The sequence below is a fragment of the Carex rostrata genome, chromosome 33, assembly GCF_964058835.1.
Source record: "Carex rostrata chromosome 33, lpCarRost1.2, whole genome shotgun sequence".
NCBI lineage: Eukaryota > Viridiplantae > Streptophyta > Magnoliopsida > Poales > Cyperaceae > Carex > Carex rostrata.
Window position 1 is genome coordinate 3,186,161 of NC_135950.1, and position 15,135 is coordinate 3,201,295.

At 32.3% G+C, this 15,135-nt stretch overlaps 2 protein-coding genes across 2 annotated transcripts; both read left to right on the plus strand.

Moving 5' to 3' along the window:
- The first annotated feature begins 5,866 nt into the window (after positions 1–5,866).
- On the plus strand, positions 5,867–9,077 carry LOC144548362 (receptor-like protein 48). Its single transcript, XM_078297030.1, has 2 exons — positions 5,867–7,195; positions 7,961–9,077. Exons 1-2 carry the CDS (start codon positions 5,901–5,903, stop codon positions 8,895–8,897), a joined length of 2,232 nt encoding a protein of 743 aa, XP_078153156.1. The 5' UTR covers positions 5,867–5,900; the 3' UTR covers positions 8,898–9,077.
- Positions 9,078–13,351: 4,274 nt separating this feature from the next.
- On the plus strand, positions 13,352–15,088 carry LOC144548612 (uncharacterized). The gene is made up of 2 exons (XM_078297326.1): positions 13,352–13,520; positions 13,917–15,088. The coding sequence occupies exon 2, from the start codon at positions 14,015–14,017 to the stop codon at positions 14,972–14,974; it is 960 nt and encodes a 319-aa protein (XP_078153452.1). The 5' UTR covers positions 13,352–13,520; positions 13,917–14,014; the 3' UTR covers positions 14,975–15,088.
- The last annotated feature ends 47 nt before the right edge of the window (positions 15,089–15,135 follow it).

Genomic DNA, 15,135 nt, shown 5'->3' on the forward strand with positions numbered 1-15,135 from the left:
CTTCTAAAAATATATATATATAAAAAAAATAAGGTTTTGAGAAAAATTCAAAAAAATTCGAGAAAAATTTGTAAAATTCACAAATTATTCAGGTTTATTTGGTCAACCGAATAATTCGGCATTCGGTTTGACATCACTAAAAATGAATTATTCGGATTTAATTTGCGAATCTTGTGACTATGTTAGATAGTACTTAAACATGTGCTGTCATTAAATTTTGACAGGTTGATTCGCAACAATGGTAAAAATAATAATAAAAATAATAATAATAATAATAATAATAATAATAATAATAATAATAATTCTGAATTGTGCTATTCTTATTCGAGTGATGGTAATTTTTAGGGGTACAAACGGGTTGGATATTATCCGACCATATTCGACTCCGTATCCGAAAATTTAATACGGATATGGTTTTGAATTTTAATTATCCGTATCCGAATAGTACATATATATTATATAATTTAATATGAATTATGAAAAAAATTATGTTATTCACTATTATAAAAAGCGGATATCCGTATCCGTATCCGGTTAATATCCGATCCGTATTTGTATCCGTCTAATATCCGATCCGTATCCGTATTCAGAAAATAAAAACGGATACGGATATAATTTTACCACTATCCGATCCGTTTGCACCCCTAGCTTGTTGTGAAAATGTGTGGTGTTTTGGCTAGCTTATCGCATTTACATGTCAAAAATACATATCGTGTTGTGTTAATATGGAAAAATTCTTAAGCATGCTGTGCCTTACATTTATGGATGGATTCAAGATTTTTCGTTAGAGACTAAAATAGTGAATCGGTTTTAAATAATTAATTGAATATTAAATAAAAAATAATATTCTAATTTATAATTTTCAATTCTCTAACTTCTAATCCTAATTACCAACTAGACTTCTAATACTAAAGGGTCTATGCACACAACCACAACCTCACAAATAGAGTGAGAACCAGAGGCGGACCCAGCCTAGTCTAGGGTGGGTCAACTGCTCCTCTCTGGATTTTGAAATTTTATATAAATATATAGGTTCGGACTGACTTTACCCTCCTCTGGATTTTTTATTTGTAATTAATGTTAAATTTAGAGTTAAAATTATAATAATTTTTTTGAATTCTAATGATTGGTGATTAGGATTAGGAGTCAGATCATTGTAAATTATAAGTTAGAGTATTATAACCCCTTGGTGATAGTAATCCGATTAACTATTTAAATCTGATTCGTTATTTTCTTGCTCATCACGGACGAAAATCTTGAATCAGCCCCTGAGTTGTGAACTACGGATCAACACTTCACTGGTATGCTATTTGTGACTTTCATGAATGAAAATTAGCTTCAACCTCGTTTCACATCATAGTTCTTCCGATTTGAGGCTTGAGAAGTCATGATGCATGCAGAACTATGCATGCAGGGGTGGACCCATGTGGTTTCAGAGGGATAGCTGTCTTTCTCTGAATTTTGAATTTATGGAGATCGGGATGTTCCGATCAACTTTGTTCTCCTTTGAAAATTGTTTTTTCCTTCTCTGGATGTTTAATTTGTAATTCGGCTTAAATTTAAGATTAAAATGAAAATGAATTTCTTAAATTATAATTGGTAATTATAATTATAAGTTAGAGAATTAGAAATTACAAGTTAGAGTATTGGAAAGTATAAGTTGAAGATTATTTGTTATCGAGTACCTAATTAGTTAATGGGTTTAAATCCGATTCGATATTTTTTTTGTCCCCTGATGAAAATCCTAAGTCTGTCCTGTTTGCATGAAGGAGTTATCACAAACGCTATACATACAATGAGATGCTAGAACACTAGGGTTTTTTTTTTTTTTTTTTTTCAAATTTACAAGGATTATTAGTAACCATATGAGGCAGCAGCAGTTTTTGAGCAAGGCAGAGGAATCTTTATTTCAAGTAGATATAGTTAATTGCTGCCAGTTTCAATTGTTTATTTTGGATGTAACTTGGTTAGATGCTGTGTTGTGTTCACGATTTTTTTTATTCAATTTCTGGAAAATGTGTTTTACTTATTTAAAAATAGTTATAATGCTAAAAAGAGTATGTAAAGAATATCCAGAAAATAGGGAACAGATTAGAGTTAATATCATGGCAACTTTTAATTTATTTTCCGGTCTTGGAATTTTTCCCGTACTTTTTTTAATTCTTATAAAATTCTGAAAACAGTTGTTTTAAAAATAATGAATAAATTTAAGTAACTATTTTTGTAATTATATATTTTTGTATCTTTTTTCCAGGCCTTGATTGTTTTTTTTTTTATTTGTGATTTTTGTATATAAGTCTGAATTATTATTTTCTTCCAATTATTTGTGATTTTTGTATAAGTTACTATTTTGATAATTATAAAATTATTGTTCTGACGCAGCCTTGGTATTTTATTTCTTTTTAATTGTGTTTTTTGTATAAGTCGAAAAAAGCGTTACATGTAGTAATAAAACAAAAAATTCTGAAAGAATGTATTAAAAAAGTGAATTTAGTGCCAAATTATAGAAAAAATATGAACATTGCGGTTCTATGATTTTCATTTTGGTTTTGTGGGTCTAGTTTAGAGACATTGCGGTGTTTTGGTTTAGTTTAGGGATGTTTCAGTTCATTGAATATAAATTGAACATTTGTTAGAGGGTAAATTAGGTATTTTTTGGTCTTATTTGGTAAAGAGTAAAGTCTATTTAAGTTTAAAATAAGTTGAAACTTAATTCGAGGTGATTTAAGATTTGTTTAGACTTGACCAAATTAGATATCAAGGCAATTTGGAAATTTTAGGGCTTGGTTTGGATCAAAATAAATTCTAAATTAATTTAGAAGCTTGTAGGATTCAATTTGTGTTCATTTGAGTTGATTTGGACTTAAAAGGTAGAAATAAAAATGTTTTCAAATTCAATTTGGACTTATTTGTAAATACTTTACGTTTCTAGGGACTTGTATGCAAATTACTAGGGGCTCTTGTTTACAATTTGGACATTTTATAGGGTCAATATAGTAAACATGGCATCCAGGGGCTTGTTTAAGGAGATTTTATGGCGCCAGGAATTTATTTGTAAAATTCCAGAGACTATGTTTATTATTTAACTTGTCAGGGGGGTCTGTAAGTAAAAGGGTCATTTATCAATCAATTTTGGACTTTAAGATTTGTACTGGGCCTTAAGCTTTGTATTGGACCATCATTATTTGTACTGGGCTTTGAAATCCATAGCGCACAGACTATGGACTGAAAACAACGCTGCACTAGCACGTGGTTCGTGCTCTGCATGAAGATAAAATAGCTCTGTTAAAATACATCGTTGTGGGTCCACACAAACAAACAGCTCATATTGCGTCAAAATATGAATACATCCTTGTGGGTCCTGGCTAGGGGTGAGTAAATCGCTCATAACTCGCTCACTAAAAACTCGCTCATTTATCTGCTCATTTAAACTCGCTCATTTACTTAATGAGCGAGCATGAGCATGACCCAACTCGCTCATTAAGAATTTGCCACATTTAATCCTGTATAATTCTGTGTAACATCAATCTTGTCTCATTAAGATTGATAGATAGTGAGCATAGTTATTTTATTTTTGTAATATGTTGATTGTTGTATGTTGATGCTACTTTGAAAGTATTACACTTTGTTGGATGATACTGTTGATTTTTGTAATATTTTATTCTTGTTTGTTGGATGATGGCTGTGAAAGTATTATTGTTGAAGTGTTGATGATACTGTTGATTTTTTAATATGATTATATTTTTGTTGGATTTTTATTATATTTTATTTAAATGAATTATGACAATTTGTTGGATTTTTTTATGATGACTTTTTAACAAATTTTGTTATGTGTAGGCATACTATATAATTTTGTTATGAGTCATAAGTCATAACTCGTGAGCCGTTCATAACTCGCTCATTAAAAGCTCGCTCATTTACAACTCGCTCATTTATCCGCTGATTTAAACTCGCTCATTTACTTAATGAGCGAGCATGAGCATACCCTAACTCGCTCATGCTCGCTCATTAATCACCCCTAGTCCTGGCGGGTAAAATTATTAACAGAAGAGGTTTATCTTCATGCAGCGCACAGACTACAGACTGAAAACAACGCTGCATATGGTTCGTGCGCTGTACAGAAGAGGTCAATTTTGGTGTCTTCTTTTAGTTTCATCAAAAATTCGTCTTCTTGTTTGATTTTCTCTCTCTTTTGAAGTAAGATTATGTCTCTTTTTTATTTTTCGAGCACCAAAGTTGAATTTATTGATATTTATTTAGATGGAGTTGGGAATTTTGTTCTGATTATTAGCAATTTTAGGGTTTATTTTGGGAAATTTTGATTCTAAGAAAAACTGATTTGTTTTGAAGTCTATTGAAATTTTAATGCATAACAGAGAGAAAACTTGGTAGATATCATGCTCAATTTTTGTCTAATTATTTTAAAGTTGTTTTCTTTTTGCTTTCAAATTTTGATCTTTACTGATTATCTACACTTGTTTAATTTCAGTCATCTGATATTCAAGATCAAATTCAGTAGTAATTTGACTAGTTCAAGAGAGCTGTGAAGATTATCAAACTATGTGAAGATTATCAATGAAATAATTATGATGCTGTGAGAAAATAAAGTATAAAATGCCTATAATGAAATAATATAATACAGTGGATATGGGAAATTGCAAACACTATTTTGAAGAACACAATTGAAGTTATGGATATTATTTCTCCACGTGAGATGAGGTTATGGGTTCGAAATTCAGATAGAGGAAATCCTTTGTTGTTATTGTTGTAATAACAAGGGTATTAAATAGTTGGGTGACTTGACCTTCAGCTTTACTCAAAAAAAAAAAATAGTAGTTATCGATGTTATCTCCTTTGTTTTTGGCAAGGTAGCGTGGAAAAAGAGACATGGTTTGAACAGAGGGAACGTGATTTACCAGGTAGAAATTAACTCAATAAGAGACCCATTTTCTTATTTTCTTCATAAATGGAAGTTGATTGGTGATTTTTTTTTTTTTTTTTATCATAACTAATCGGGTTTCCAATTTATGTACTTTGTTCTTCGTATTTATTAGATTGGAAATGAAAGATAAATAAGCCAATATGTATGTTCTGTTTATATTATATATACTTGCCATAATATAAAAGTAAAATATATTTGTTATTCTTTCTTTATACATTTTTTCTTCTTTTGGAAAAGTGAAGTACAAATACATGAAGATTAAGAATTAAATTAAATCTTTTTCATGTATTTTTTTTTTTTTTCATTTTTTCATGATAAGTAGATCAAGAAACAACGAAAATAATCATGCTCATAGGCACACACAAAATGTGTGTAGAAGAATAATTGAATATATAGAATAAGTAATGTGTCCACAATAGATTGTGAAAGATATATAAATGAAAGGGAATGCAATATTTATTTTCATGATAAGTAGATCAAGAAACTATTTGTGGACTGATTAATGAAAGACTTGACTAATCAGAATGTAATAATTGAACTGATGTATTTATTGCCATCTTGAATAATCAGCAGGATGCAACAATCAAGAGTGAATTGGAAAGAAAAATATTTATTGTCATTTTGAATAATCAATGATATAAAATAATGAAAGCTTCGATAGATACTTTTTTAATTTGTTCCTCCGTTTAACAGCCTTTTTCCACACACGTTCGTTATTTTCAATCCATGCTCCTTTTTTCCACGCTATCTTTGACTTTTAACATTTAAATATTTGATCTCGGGTACACTCCGGATCCACCCGGCAGTGACTCAAGAAGCAGGAATTTCCTACCCCATAGGTGCAGGAGATTCGGTCTCTTATTTCTATGCTTGGTCTATATATTGATACATTATTCCTTCTTTTTTTTCAAACAAGCATCAATCCAATTTTCTTTCTTGCTTCTTTTCTTCTACTGAAATGGCTCTTCTTCTACTTGTTTCCATATCACTTGTTTTATTCATCACCTCCATCCAAACTACCACTCATACACAAGCGTGGTGCCATCCCGAGCAGCGCGCTACCTTGATCAAACTTAAACAAGGTTTCAACACAACCGAACTCCAATCATGGAATTCAAGCACCGATTGTTGCACATGGGATGGGGTAACATGCGATAAGCAGACAGGTTTGGTAACTGCACTCGACCTTAGTGACCGGTCCATCTCGGGTGAATTAAATCTTCTTTTGTTTAATCTTAGTTCTCTTCAGCACCTCAACCTTGCTTACAACAACTTTAATAATAATCCCCTACCACAGAGCGGATTCGAGCAGCTTATCAATTTGACCCATCTCAATTTATCCAATGCTGGTTTTGGCGGTCAAGTGCTGATCGGTATGTCAGTTCTAAAAAATTTGATCTCCCTCGACTTGTCAACCTACTTCTATGGGATATCACTCAGTTCCTTGTATCTTCATGACCCGGGCTTAGAAACCTTACTCACCAACCTTACCAAGCTCGAAATACTTTTGTTGGATGGGGTTAATATTTCATCCAACGGGTCTACATGGGGTAATGCAATTTCCCGGTTCGGACAAAACCTTCAAGAGTTGAGCATGCAAGGTTGTTCATTAACAGGCCCGATAGATACTTCGCTCATCCAACTGAAACAACTCAAGTTGCTACGACTGGATAACAATTTCTTGAATCGTACCTTTCCCGTAATTTTTGCAAATTATTCATCTTTAACTATATTATCTCTTTCTTCGTGTGGGCTAAAAGGATACCTTCCCAATGAAATATTCCACCATGCTAATCTAACAGAGCTTGATTTATCAAACAACCCTTGGTTGTCTGGACAGCTGCCTAAATTTACAAAGGGAAGTATTTTGCAGCAGCTCTACCTTTCAGTCACAAATTTCACAGGCCCAATACCAGAATCAATTAGGAATCTGCAGTATTTATCAATATTAGATCTTTCAGAATCTAGCTTCAATGGAGAAGTTCCTGGTACAGTAGCAAACCTCACAAGACTTACACATTTGTACCTGTGGGGGAACAGATTTACAGGTATGATACCAATGTTTTTGTTTTCTCACCCTTCTTTATCAGAATTGCTGCTTTCAGAAAACCAATTTTCAGGATATCTATTGGAGTTTTCGAATGTGTCATCGACTTTAGAAGTCATTGACCTTGGTACAAACAATATTCAAGGAGGGGTGCCAATTTCCATATTTAGAAGTCATTGTCTCTCACATCAAATAACTTCACTGGAGTACTAAATTTAGACCTTATCAAGAACATGAAGTACCTAAATCTTTTGGATCTCTCAAATAACAAGTTGTCAATTATAGAAGGCAAAAACACTAACGAGTCATTCTATACTTCATTTCCCTATATATACTCTTTGAATCTCGCATCGTGCAATCTAACAAAGTTTCCTTCCTTTTTGAGTAATCAAGAAGCAGGTACTAGTAGACTAGACCTCTCGAATAATAAAATTGATGGCGTAATACCAAATTGGTTGTTGATTAACAATGCTTTTACTTTTCTCAATTTATCTCATAATCTATTTACTAAAATAGAGGGGGATAGATCATTTATGTCCCAGAGGGATTTGTTTGTTCTTGATATCAGTTCCAATATGATTGTCAGCTCAGTACCTGTCGTCCCTCCGAATATTATGATCATGGATTTTTCATTCAACTTTTTTTTTCGATTGCCATCACACTTTCCTTCTAGCCATCTTTATCTCTCTCTCTCTAACAACAGACTGACGGAAGAGATACCCCTTTCCATTTGTAATGCGACCAATCTAGAAGTGCTCGATCTATCATATAACAATTTATTTGGAACAGTGCCACCTTGCCTTCTGCAAGGTGCAAACGCGCTTGGAGTACTTAACATCAAAAGTAACAAATTAAGTGGGAGATTGCCACAAGATATTAGTCAAGCTTGTGGGCTTAGAACAATAAATCTGAATGGAAATGGCATAAATGGAAGTTTGCCCAAATTACTGATGAATTGTAATGCTCTCGAGGCTCGAGGTGTTAGACCTTGGAAACAATCGGATAGTGAATAGATTTCCCTATTGGCTGGGAAATCTTGAAAATTTGAGAGTTCTTGTTTTAAGATCGAATATGTTTTATGGGAATATTTCAGAAATGGAAATCAAAATCACAAGAAAGAATTCATTTTTCCCCATGCTAAAGATTCTTGACATCTCTTCAAACCGTTTCGGTGGCACTTTGCCTAAAAATTTCTTTGTGAACCTGAAGGCTATGATGAGTGCATCAAAAACAAGTTCCCTAACAATTAGTTACGAGTTGAATTCTTATCAAGGGATGGATTTAAGTTACTATCAGAATTCAGTTACTATCACTTACAAAGGGCTGAGTTTTGATATGGAGAACTCACTTGGCATATTTAGTTCCCTTGATCTGTCAAATAATGATTTTTCGGGGAAAATATCTGAAGAGATTGGGCAACTCGAGTTACTAAATTTGCTTAACTTGTCACATAATGCCCTGAACGGGTCTATCCCACCTCAATTTGGTAATTTAGAGCAACTCGAGTCACTGGATCTCTCCTACAACCAGCTTTCCGGACATATCCCTCAAGAGCTCACCTTTCTAACTTTTCTTGCTTCACTAAATCTCTCATACAACAATTTGATTGGAGAAATACCACAAGCTCGTCAATTCTCAACCTTTTCAAATGATTCTTACTTGGGTAATCTTGGATTGTGTGGTAGTCCTTTATGGATGCAATGTACAACAATTCCTTCAAGTCTGTTAAATGTTTTGCCCTCCAATTATTCCTCTACTGATTTAATTGAGATTGCTGTTCCTATCGGATTAGGATTTGGTGTGGGGTTTGCCTTTGTAATTTGGGCTCTACTTTTATGGGACAATGGAAGAAAATGTTTTGATTACAAAGTAGATAGGTTTTATTTTCTGCATATGTACCAATCTTAATTGTCTTGAGTATTTTTCTTACTGTTATTTATCTGGAGATGTAATTTTTCTCTGAAGAGAGCTATCTGGAAAATCTGAATTGATTGGTAATCTTGAATTCTCATTTCTTTATATGTTTTGTCTATTAACCTGTACCATTGAGGTGAAATTGACCTATTAAGCCATATCTACAATACAGCATGTGTTTTGTCAAAATTGCACTCAATTTGGTTAATTGAATCCTTGATTGCATAATAAAGCCTCTGTCGGATATCTGACTCAACACAATTGAAAAGGACGGCCCAGATTTAATTTCATCCGGTTCTTGCTCGGGATGACTAAGGAGGCAGTATTATTTGTGCTTTGAGATTCGTGCCAAGTTAATAAGAACAATTTTGGACCATCTGATTCAATTTTGAACATAATTCATGTAAAACACCATGTATAACCCTCCCCTTCTCATAAACTATTGCTCTGAGACCAACAGACTGTTTTCAAATTTATCATGACAAAGAGGAACACACTTAACGATAGCAATTTTTTTACAGTTACAGAATCTATAACATGTACACTTTTATGGGAACAAAGAGGAAAAGGAAAATAAAATTATAATCCCCTTCTCTGTCTTCCCTTTGAGATATCTCACACGTAGAGAAACAAAAGGAAATGGAAGCCTAATTAATAAAGAAGACCAAAGTAAAAAAAAAAAAAAAAAAATGTCTCCAGTACAATTGGGTTGATGCCGGATTCAAATCTGCTACTATCATATTTTCGTGAACAATAACCCTGCTATCTTCTGTTTTTTCGAATCCAACTGTTTTTTGGGAACGAATCTCAAAGGAATTTTTTTTAGAACTTTTATGTGCACGTATCTCGAAATAATTTGATGACTGGATTTGGAAAAGCAAGGTTACCGTTCATGTACGAGAATAACATCAGATTTAGATCCTGTTGATGCCACCTCCAATCATGAATTTCATGTAAGGACTAAGGTATGTGATAAATAATACAATACAAGCACATAGAAAATGTGGTAAAATAGGCTAGAGTTGTGTGGATTGCTTCAAATCATTTTACTAGTTTGAATTTTTTTATTACTTGTATCAGATATATATTCTGAGTTTCTAAATGAAAGATATAGATTCGAATTCAAAAATAGATCGGAAAAAATGAAATAGAAGGCGGACCTAATGGTATTTACAGTTATTTGTTAGTCACATCAAACCCCTACCCTGGACCTGTAATAAGCCCAACAAAGCCCAACAAAGCCCAACAATATAATTTAGTTTATTGGAGCCGAGATCTATTATTTTTTGTCAAATTTTGATGGAGCTTGTTGGAGAAGAAGAAATCTTTCCTTTATTTATTTAGACTTGGTGTATGTGCACTATTAAAGACTATTGTAGATGAGAATGAGATAGATGGATTTTTATGGTTTGGATTTAAATAATAAAATATGAGATAAATGGGACTGTGGATCTCACTTGTAAAATTGAGGTATCTAACTTTTTTTTATCTCCTCCCAATTTCTTCACTCAATGAACCATCCATTTTCACAATTTCTTTTTTGCAGATTTGAATTTGTTTTTGAATTGTTATTCATAATTTCTAAAAAAAAATTCAACAATATATTTCTTTAGACATCAACGGTATTGTAACTATTGTTTCAATTTTTACTTTATTGGTGTGAAGCAATTTTTTTATTTCAATTAGTATTTTTAATTATTTTTTAGATATAGATTTTAAAAATTAAAAACTAATGACTAATTTAGCTAATAACAAGAATATAGATGCCTATGGAATATAATTTTTTGAAAAATAAATTTTTATCAATTTTGCCCAACTTTCTATTACAAAATAAGTTCTTATTTAGTACCCGATTAGTTAATAAGTTTGAATTCAATTAACTATTTATATCCGATTACTGTCTTACCCTCGTTGAAATCTTGGATCTGCCCTTAATTGTTGTACTACTTGAATTTTAAAAATTATTATTATTTATGACTATGCGCTTCTTATAATATTGAACAAGACTAACGATCTTCCCTCAAAAACAAAAAACAAAAAAACTAACGGTCGCTTTTATTACCTTATATTGTAAAATTTAATTATTAATAATAATTAATATTATCAGATGTGGTAATAAAAATTTGCATGTGAATCTTTTCTCTTTACTTTTTTTTTATATATTTAGGGCGAATCCTCGGCGTTATTTTGGTCAATTTATGAAATCAATTTGTATTTATATATTTAATCATAATTTGTGCATAAAAATAACATTCTAGCTTAATAAACACCAAGACTCATATATATAGTTGTTAACAAAAATTAAAATGAGATCAAGCAAAAATATTTAGTCGGTAAAACAAAAATTCAACCCAATAGTGCTCTATGTTTTGCTTGTTACACATTTGGCAGCAGAGTTATTGTCTCATGAGATCAAGCAGAAATTTAGAAAATTCTGTAAAACAGCGAGAGAAGAGAGAAGAGAGAGAATGACCCCACGATGCCACCTTAATTTGCACCAAATAAATATAATAACACTAAACACGTCGTATAAATTAATACAAATATTTTTTACTTTATTTTATCTTTCAAATGAGATTCATAAAGAAATATTTTTGAATTTTTTCAAGTCATTATTTTTTTTTTGTAAAATAAAGCGAATGAGCATATTTAAATGTTTAACACAACTACTCTTAATAATTGTATATGCGTCATACTACATGATCAACATCAGAGGTTTAAATGATGACACTAAAGGTTTAAATGGTTATATATTGAGATTTAAAAGTTGAAAAATTTTAAGTGCTCATAGGATTTACTTAAACAAAAATGATTTCAAAATAACTCAAAAATAGTTCTTCATGGATCTCATTTGAAATTGAAAATCGAGCAGAAAATGCTCGTATTTTTAGATTCGTAAAATTCATTACGGATTGTTAGGAAAATGTATGAGAATGATCAGAGAAAAATTAAAAAAAAAGTGGGTAATTTTTTTTTATTTTTTGACTTGAAGACGAAACTAGTTAGGAGTTAAAACTACACAGATTTGGAATTTTATTGCTTAGATATAGAGGTTTGAATATGCATAGATGCTGAAAATGGAAGTTAAACAAAATTAAAAAACTTTTTTTGTTAAACTAGTTGAGGAACACGCTCGAGTATGATGACTTGAAAGACCAGAACATTTCTCGTATTTAAAATTTGTATTTTTAATCTTTTGTCTTTACTTTTTGATATATTAAGTGCACAAACCCACTTTGTTTTTGGTCAATTTATTTAATCATCTTGTACTTATATATTCAATCATATTGTGCATAAATAAATAGCACTCTAGGTTAATAAACACGACAAAACGTATATTTATTAACCAAAATTAAAATGATAAAGTTGAAAATTTGTGAAATGAATATTAAATGGTATGTTCTAAAAATATTTAGTCGGTAAAACAAATTCAACCCCTAGATCAAGTAAAAATTTAGAAAATTAGTTTCTGCTTTTTTTATGTCTATGTTATGTGTTCATTTTTATAACTAAAATAATTTACAATTTAAATGTAAAAATATCATTTTCCTTATGTACACGTAAAAATTAAGATATTTGTTTTATTTAGTATTAAGAATTTGCAAGAATATACTGCTATGGATAAATTCTAGATGTTAATTTTTTAACTTATTTATTTATATAAAACTAAAATAAAAAGTTCTAATTTTAACGTACATATAATAAAAATAACATAGATTACATCTAAATTTTTTATTTTAACATACAAATTTTAAATTTGTATTATTAAAAATTAATAAATAAAAACATGATAGAAGCATAAAAAGTAACCTTTCTCAGTTGATTATACAAAGATAATTGAACTAGTGGTTCGACAGAAGTTCTACAAACAGACATGGTCCACATGAGCCAGTACAAGATGCAGGACCCACCTACAGTAGAAAATGTCTCCCAATAACTAAAAGAATGTCTCCAGTTGTGATCTTTTGATAGGATATCTTTAGCTTTCCTTCGAAAGACTTACTCTACGGATGTAAATACATCCTTTGTGGGTCCTCACTGTAAATATTTTAACAGAGTAATTTTGGCTTCATGCAGCGCATAGACTACACTCAAAACAACGCTGGATATGGTTCATGAGCTATATAAAGATAAAATAGCTCTGTTAACACTAACAAGCCGCCTCATATTGTGTCAAAATATTTGACCACAGAAGTTCCGCGCTGCCATCGACTAATTAATTAATGGGCTCGATGAATACATCCTTGCGGGTCCTCACGGGTAAAATATTTAACAGAATAGTTTTCACTTCATGCAGTGCACAGACTATAGAATCAAAGTAACACTACATATGGTTAGTGCGCTTTATAAAGCTAAAATAACTCTGTTAACACTAACAAACCGCCTCATATTGTGTCAAAATATTTGACCACAGAAGTTTCGGTGCTGCCATCGAACTAGTTAATGGACTCGATGAACCCAGGTCATGCGACACGTCATCATTCTACCATTTCTCTTTATTTTCGTCGTTCTTTCTTTTCCCGATCAAAAATTTAGGGCTCCGACATCTCCGATCCGACTGAAGGAAGATCAACTAACTGTTCAAATTACAGCCTCAGATCTCTGCTTTCTTCTTTCGTAAGTCTTTTTCACTGCAAAGTTTCGAGGAATCCCGCTTTCGAAATAGATCAATTTTGGTGTCTCCTTTTAGTTTCATCAAAAATTCGTCTTCTTGTTTGATTTTCTCTCTCTTTTGAAGTAAGATTATGTCTCTTTTTTGTCTTTCGAGCACCAAAGATGAATTTATTGATTTTTATTTAGATGGATTAGGAATTTTAGGGTTTATTTTGGGAAATTTTGATTGTAATACAAACCGATTTGTTTTGTAGTCTGGTGAAATTTTAATGCATAATACTATAATAGAGAAAAAAAACTTTGCCTTCACTAGAATTTTTGTCTAATTATTTTAAAGTTGTTTTCTTTTTGCTTTCAATTTTTGATCTTTACTGATTATCTACACTTGTTTAATTTCAGTCATCTGATATTCAAGATCAAATTCAGTAGTAACTTGAGTAGTTCAAGAGAGCAATATTTTTCTTTGTAGCACTACTCTAATTAATTAAACAAAAAAAATGCCAAAGGAAAGAAGAGAGAAAATTTCACGTGCTGCCCCTTACCGTGCCGGTTGCTCTTCCAGTAGAACCATAAGGCACTCTTCTTCATCAACCACTGAAATCGGACATGTACCCATACCAGAACCCGTTATCACACCAATAGAGGCAAAAGAGTATGATGATGCCCGTTGTCCAGTTTGCATGGATCACCCCCACAATGCAGTTCTTCTCCAGTGCACCTCCAGTCAGAATGGTTGCCGTGCTTTCATGTGCGATACTAGTTATCGCCACTCCAACTGCCTTGATCAATTTCGCAAATTAAATAATGCTAATAATACCAATACCAGTAGTGAAGAATCAGCCAAATTATCATGCCCGTTATGTCGCGGATCAGTGACTGGTACGACAGTAGTAGAATCAGCACGCAATTACATGAATTTGAAAACAAGAAACTGTTCTTCTGATTCATGTGAATTTACTGGGACTTATGGGGAATTGAGGAAGCATGCTAGGGAGGTGCACCCAAATACTCGACCATCAGAAGCTGATCCAGAGAGGATGCGTGACTGGCGTAGGATGGAGAGGGAGAGAGATATCGGTGATTTGTTCAGTGTTTTAGGTGAGGAAGAAGACGAGTTTGGCAGTGGGAGATACTTATCATTTCCGCCCTTTGCAATTTTTTTAATTGTGCATGTTCTTAGTGAAGATGGGTTGAGGACTGTAACCCGTAGTATTAATGGTACCGATAATAGTTCGAGGTCTAGTAGGAGTTCGTCAAGGGGGCAACGGACGAGGAGAAGGGTATTATGGGGAGATGGTGTTGATAATTTTGGGGATGAATTTGCGGATGCTAATCGAGAAAGAGAAGGAGATGATAGTTATGATGAAGCGGGTAGTGACCCGCAAAGGGATTTGGGAAGGAGGCGTCCACGTAGGCGGCTTAGAATGACACAATCTGATGATGATAGTGAGGTGTGATCTATTTCTTTTGTGATGTTGAAACATCTTTTTCATCATTTTAATGTTATTTGGCACTATTTTATGTTGTGGCTACTTTGTTGAGAAAAAAAAAGAAAATATGATTCCGTGCCAGTTTGGATTCATTTTGTGAATTTTGTTGTACATACTAGTTTACCTTA

Coding starts and splice junctions, on each gene's coding strand:
- LOC144548362 (XM_078297030.1), top strand. CDS start 5,901: ATGGCTCTTCTTCTACTTGTTTCCATATCACTTGTTTTATTCATCACC. Junction 7,196..7,960: donor CATCAAATAACTTCACTGGA/GTACTAAATTTA, acceptor AATGCTCTCGAG/GCTCGAGGTGTTAGACCTTG.
- LOC144548612 (XM_078297326.1), top strand. CDS start 14,015: ATGCCAAAGGAAAGAAGAGAGAAAATTTCACGTGCTGCCCCTTACCGT.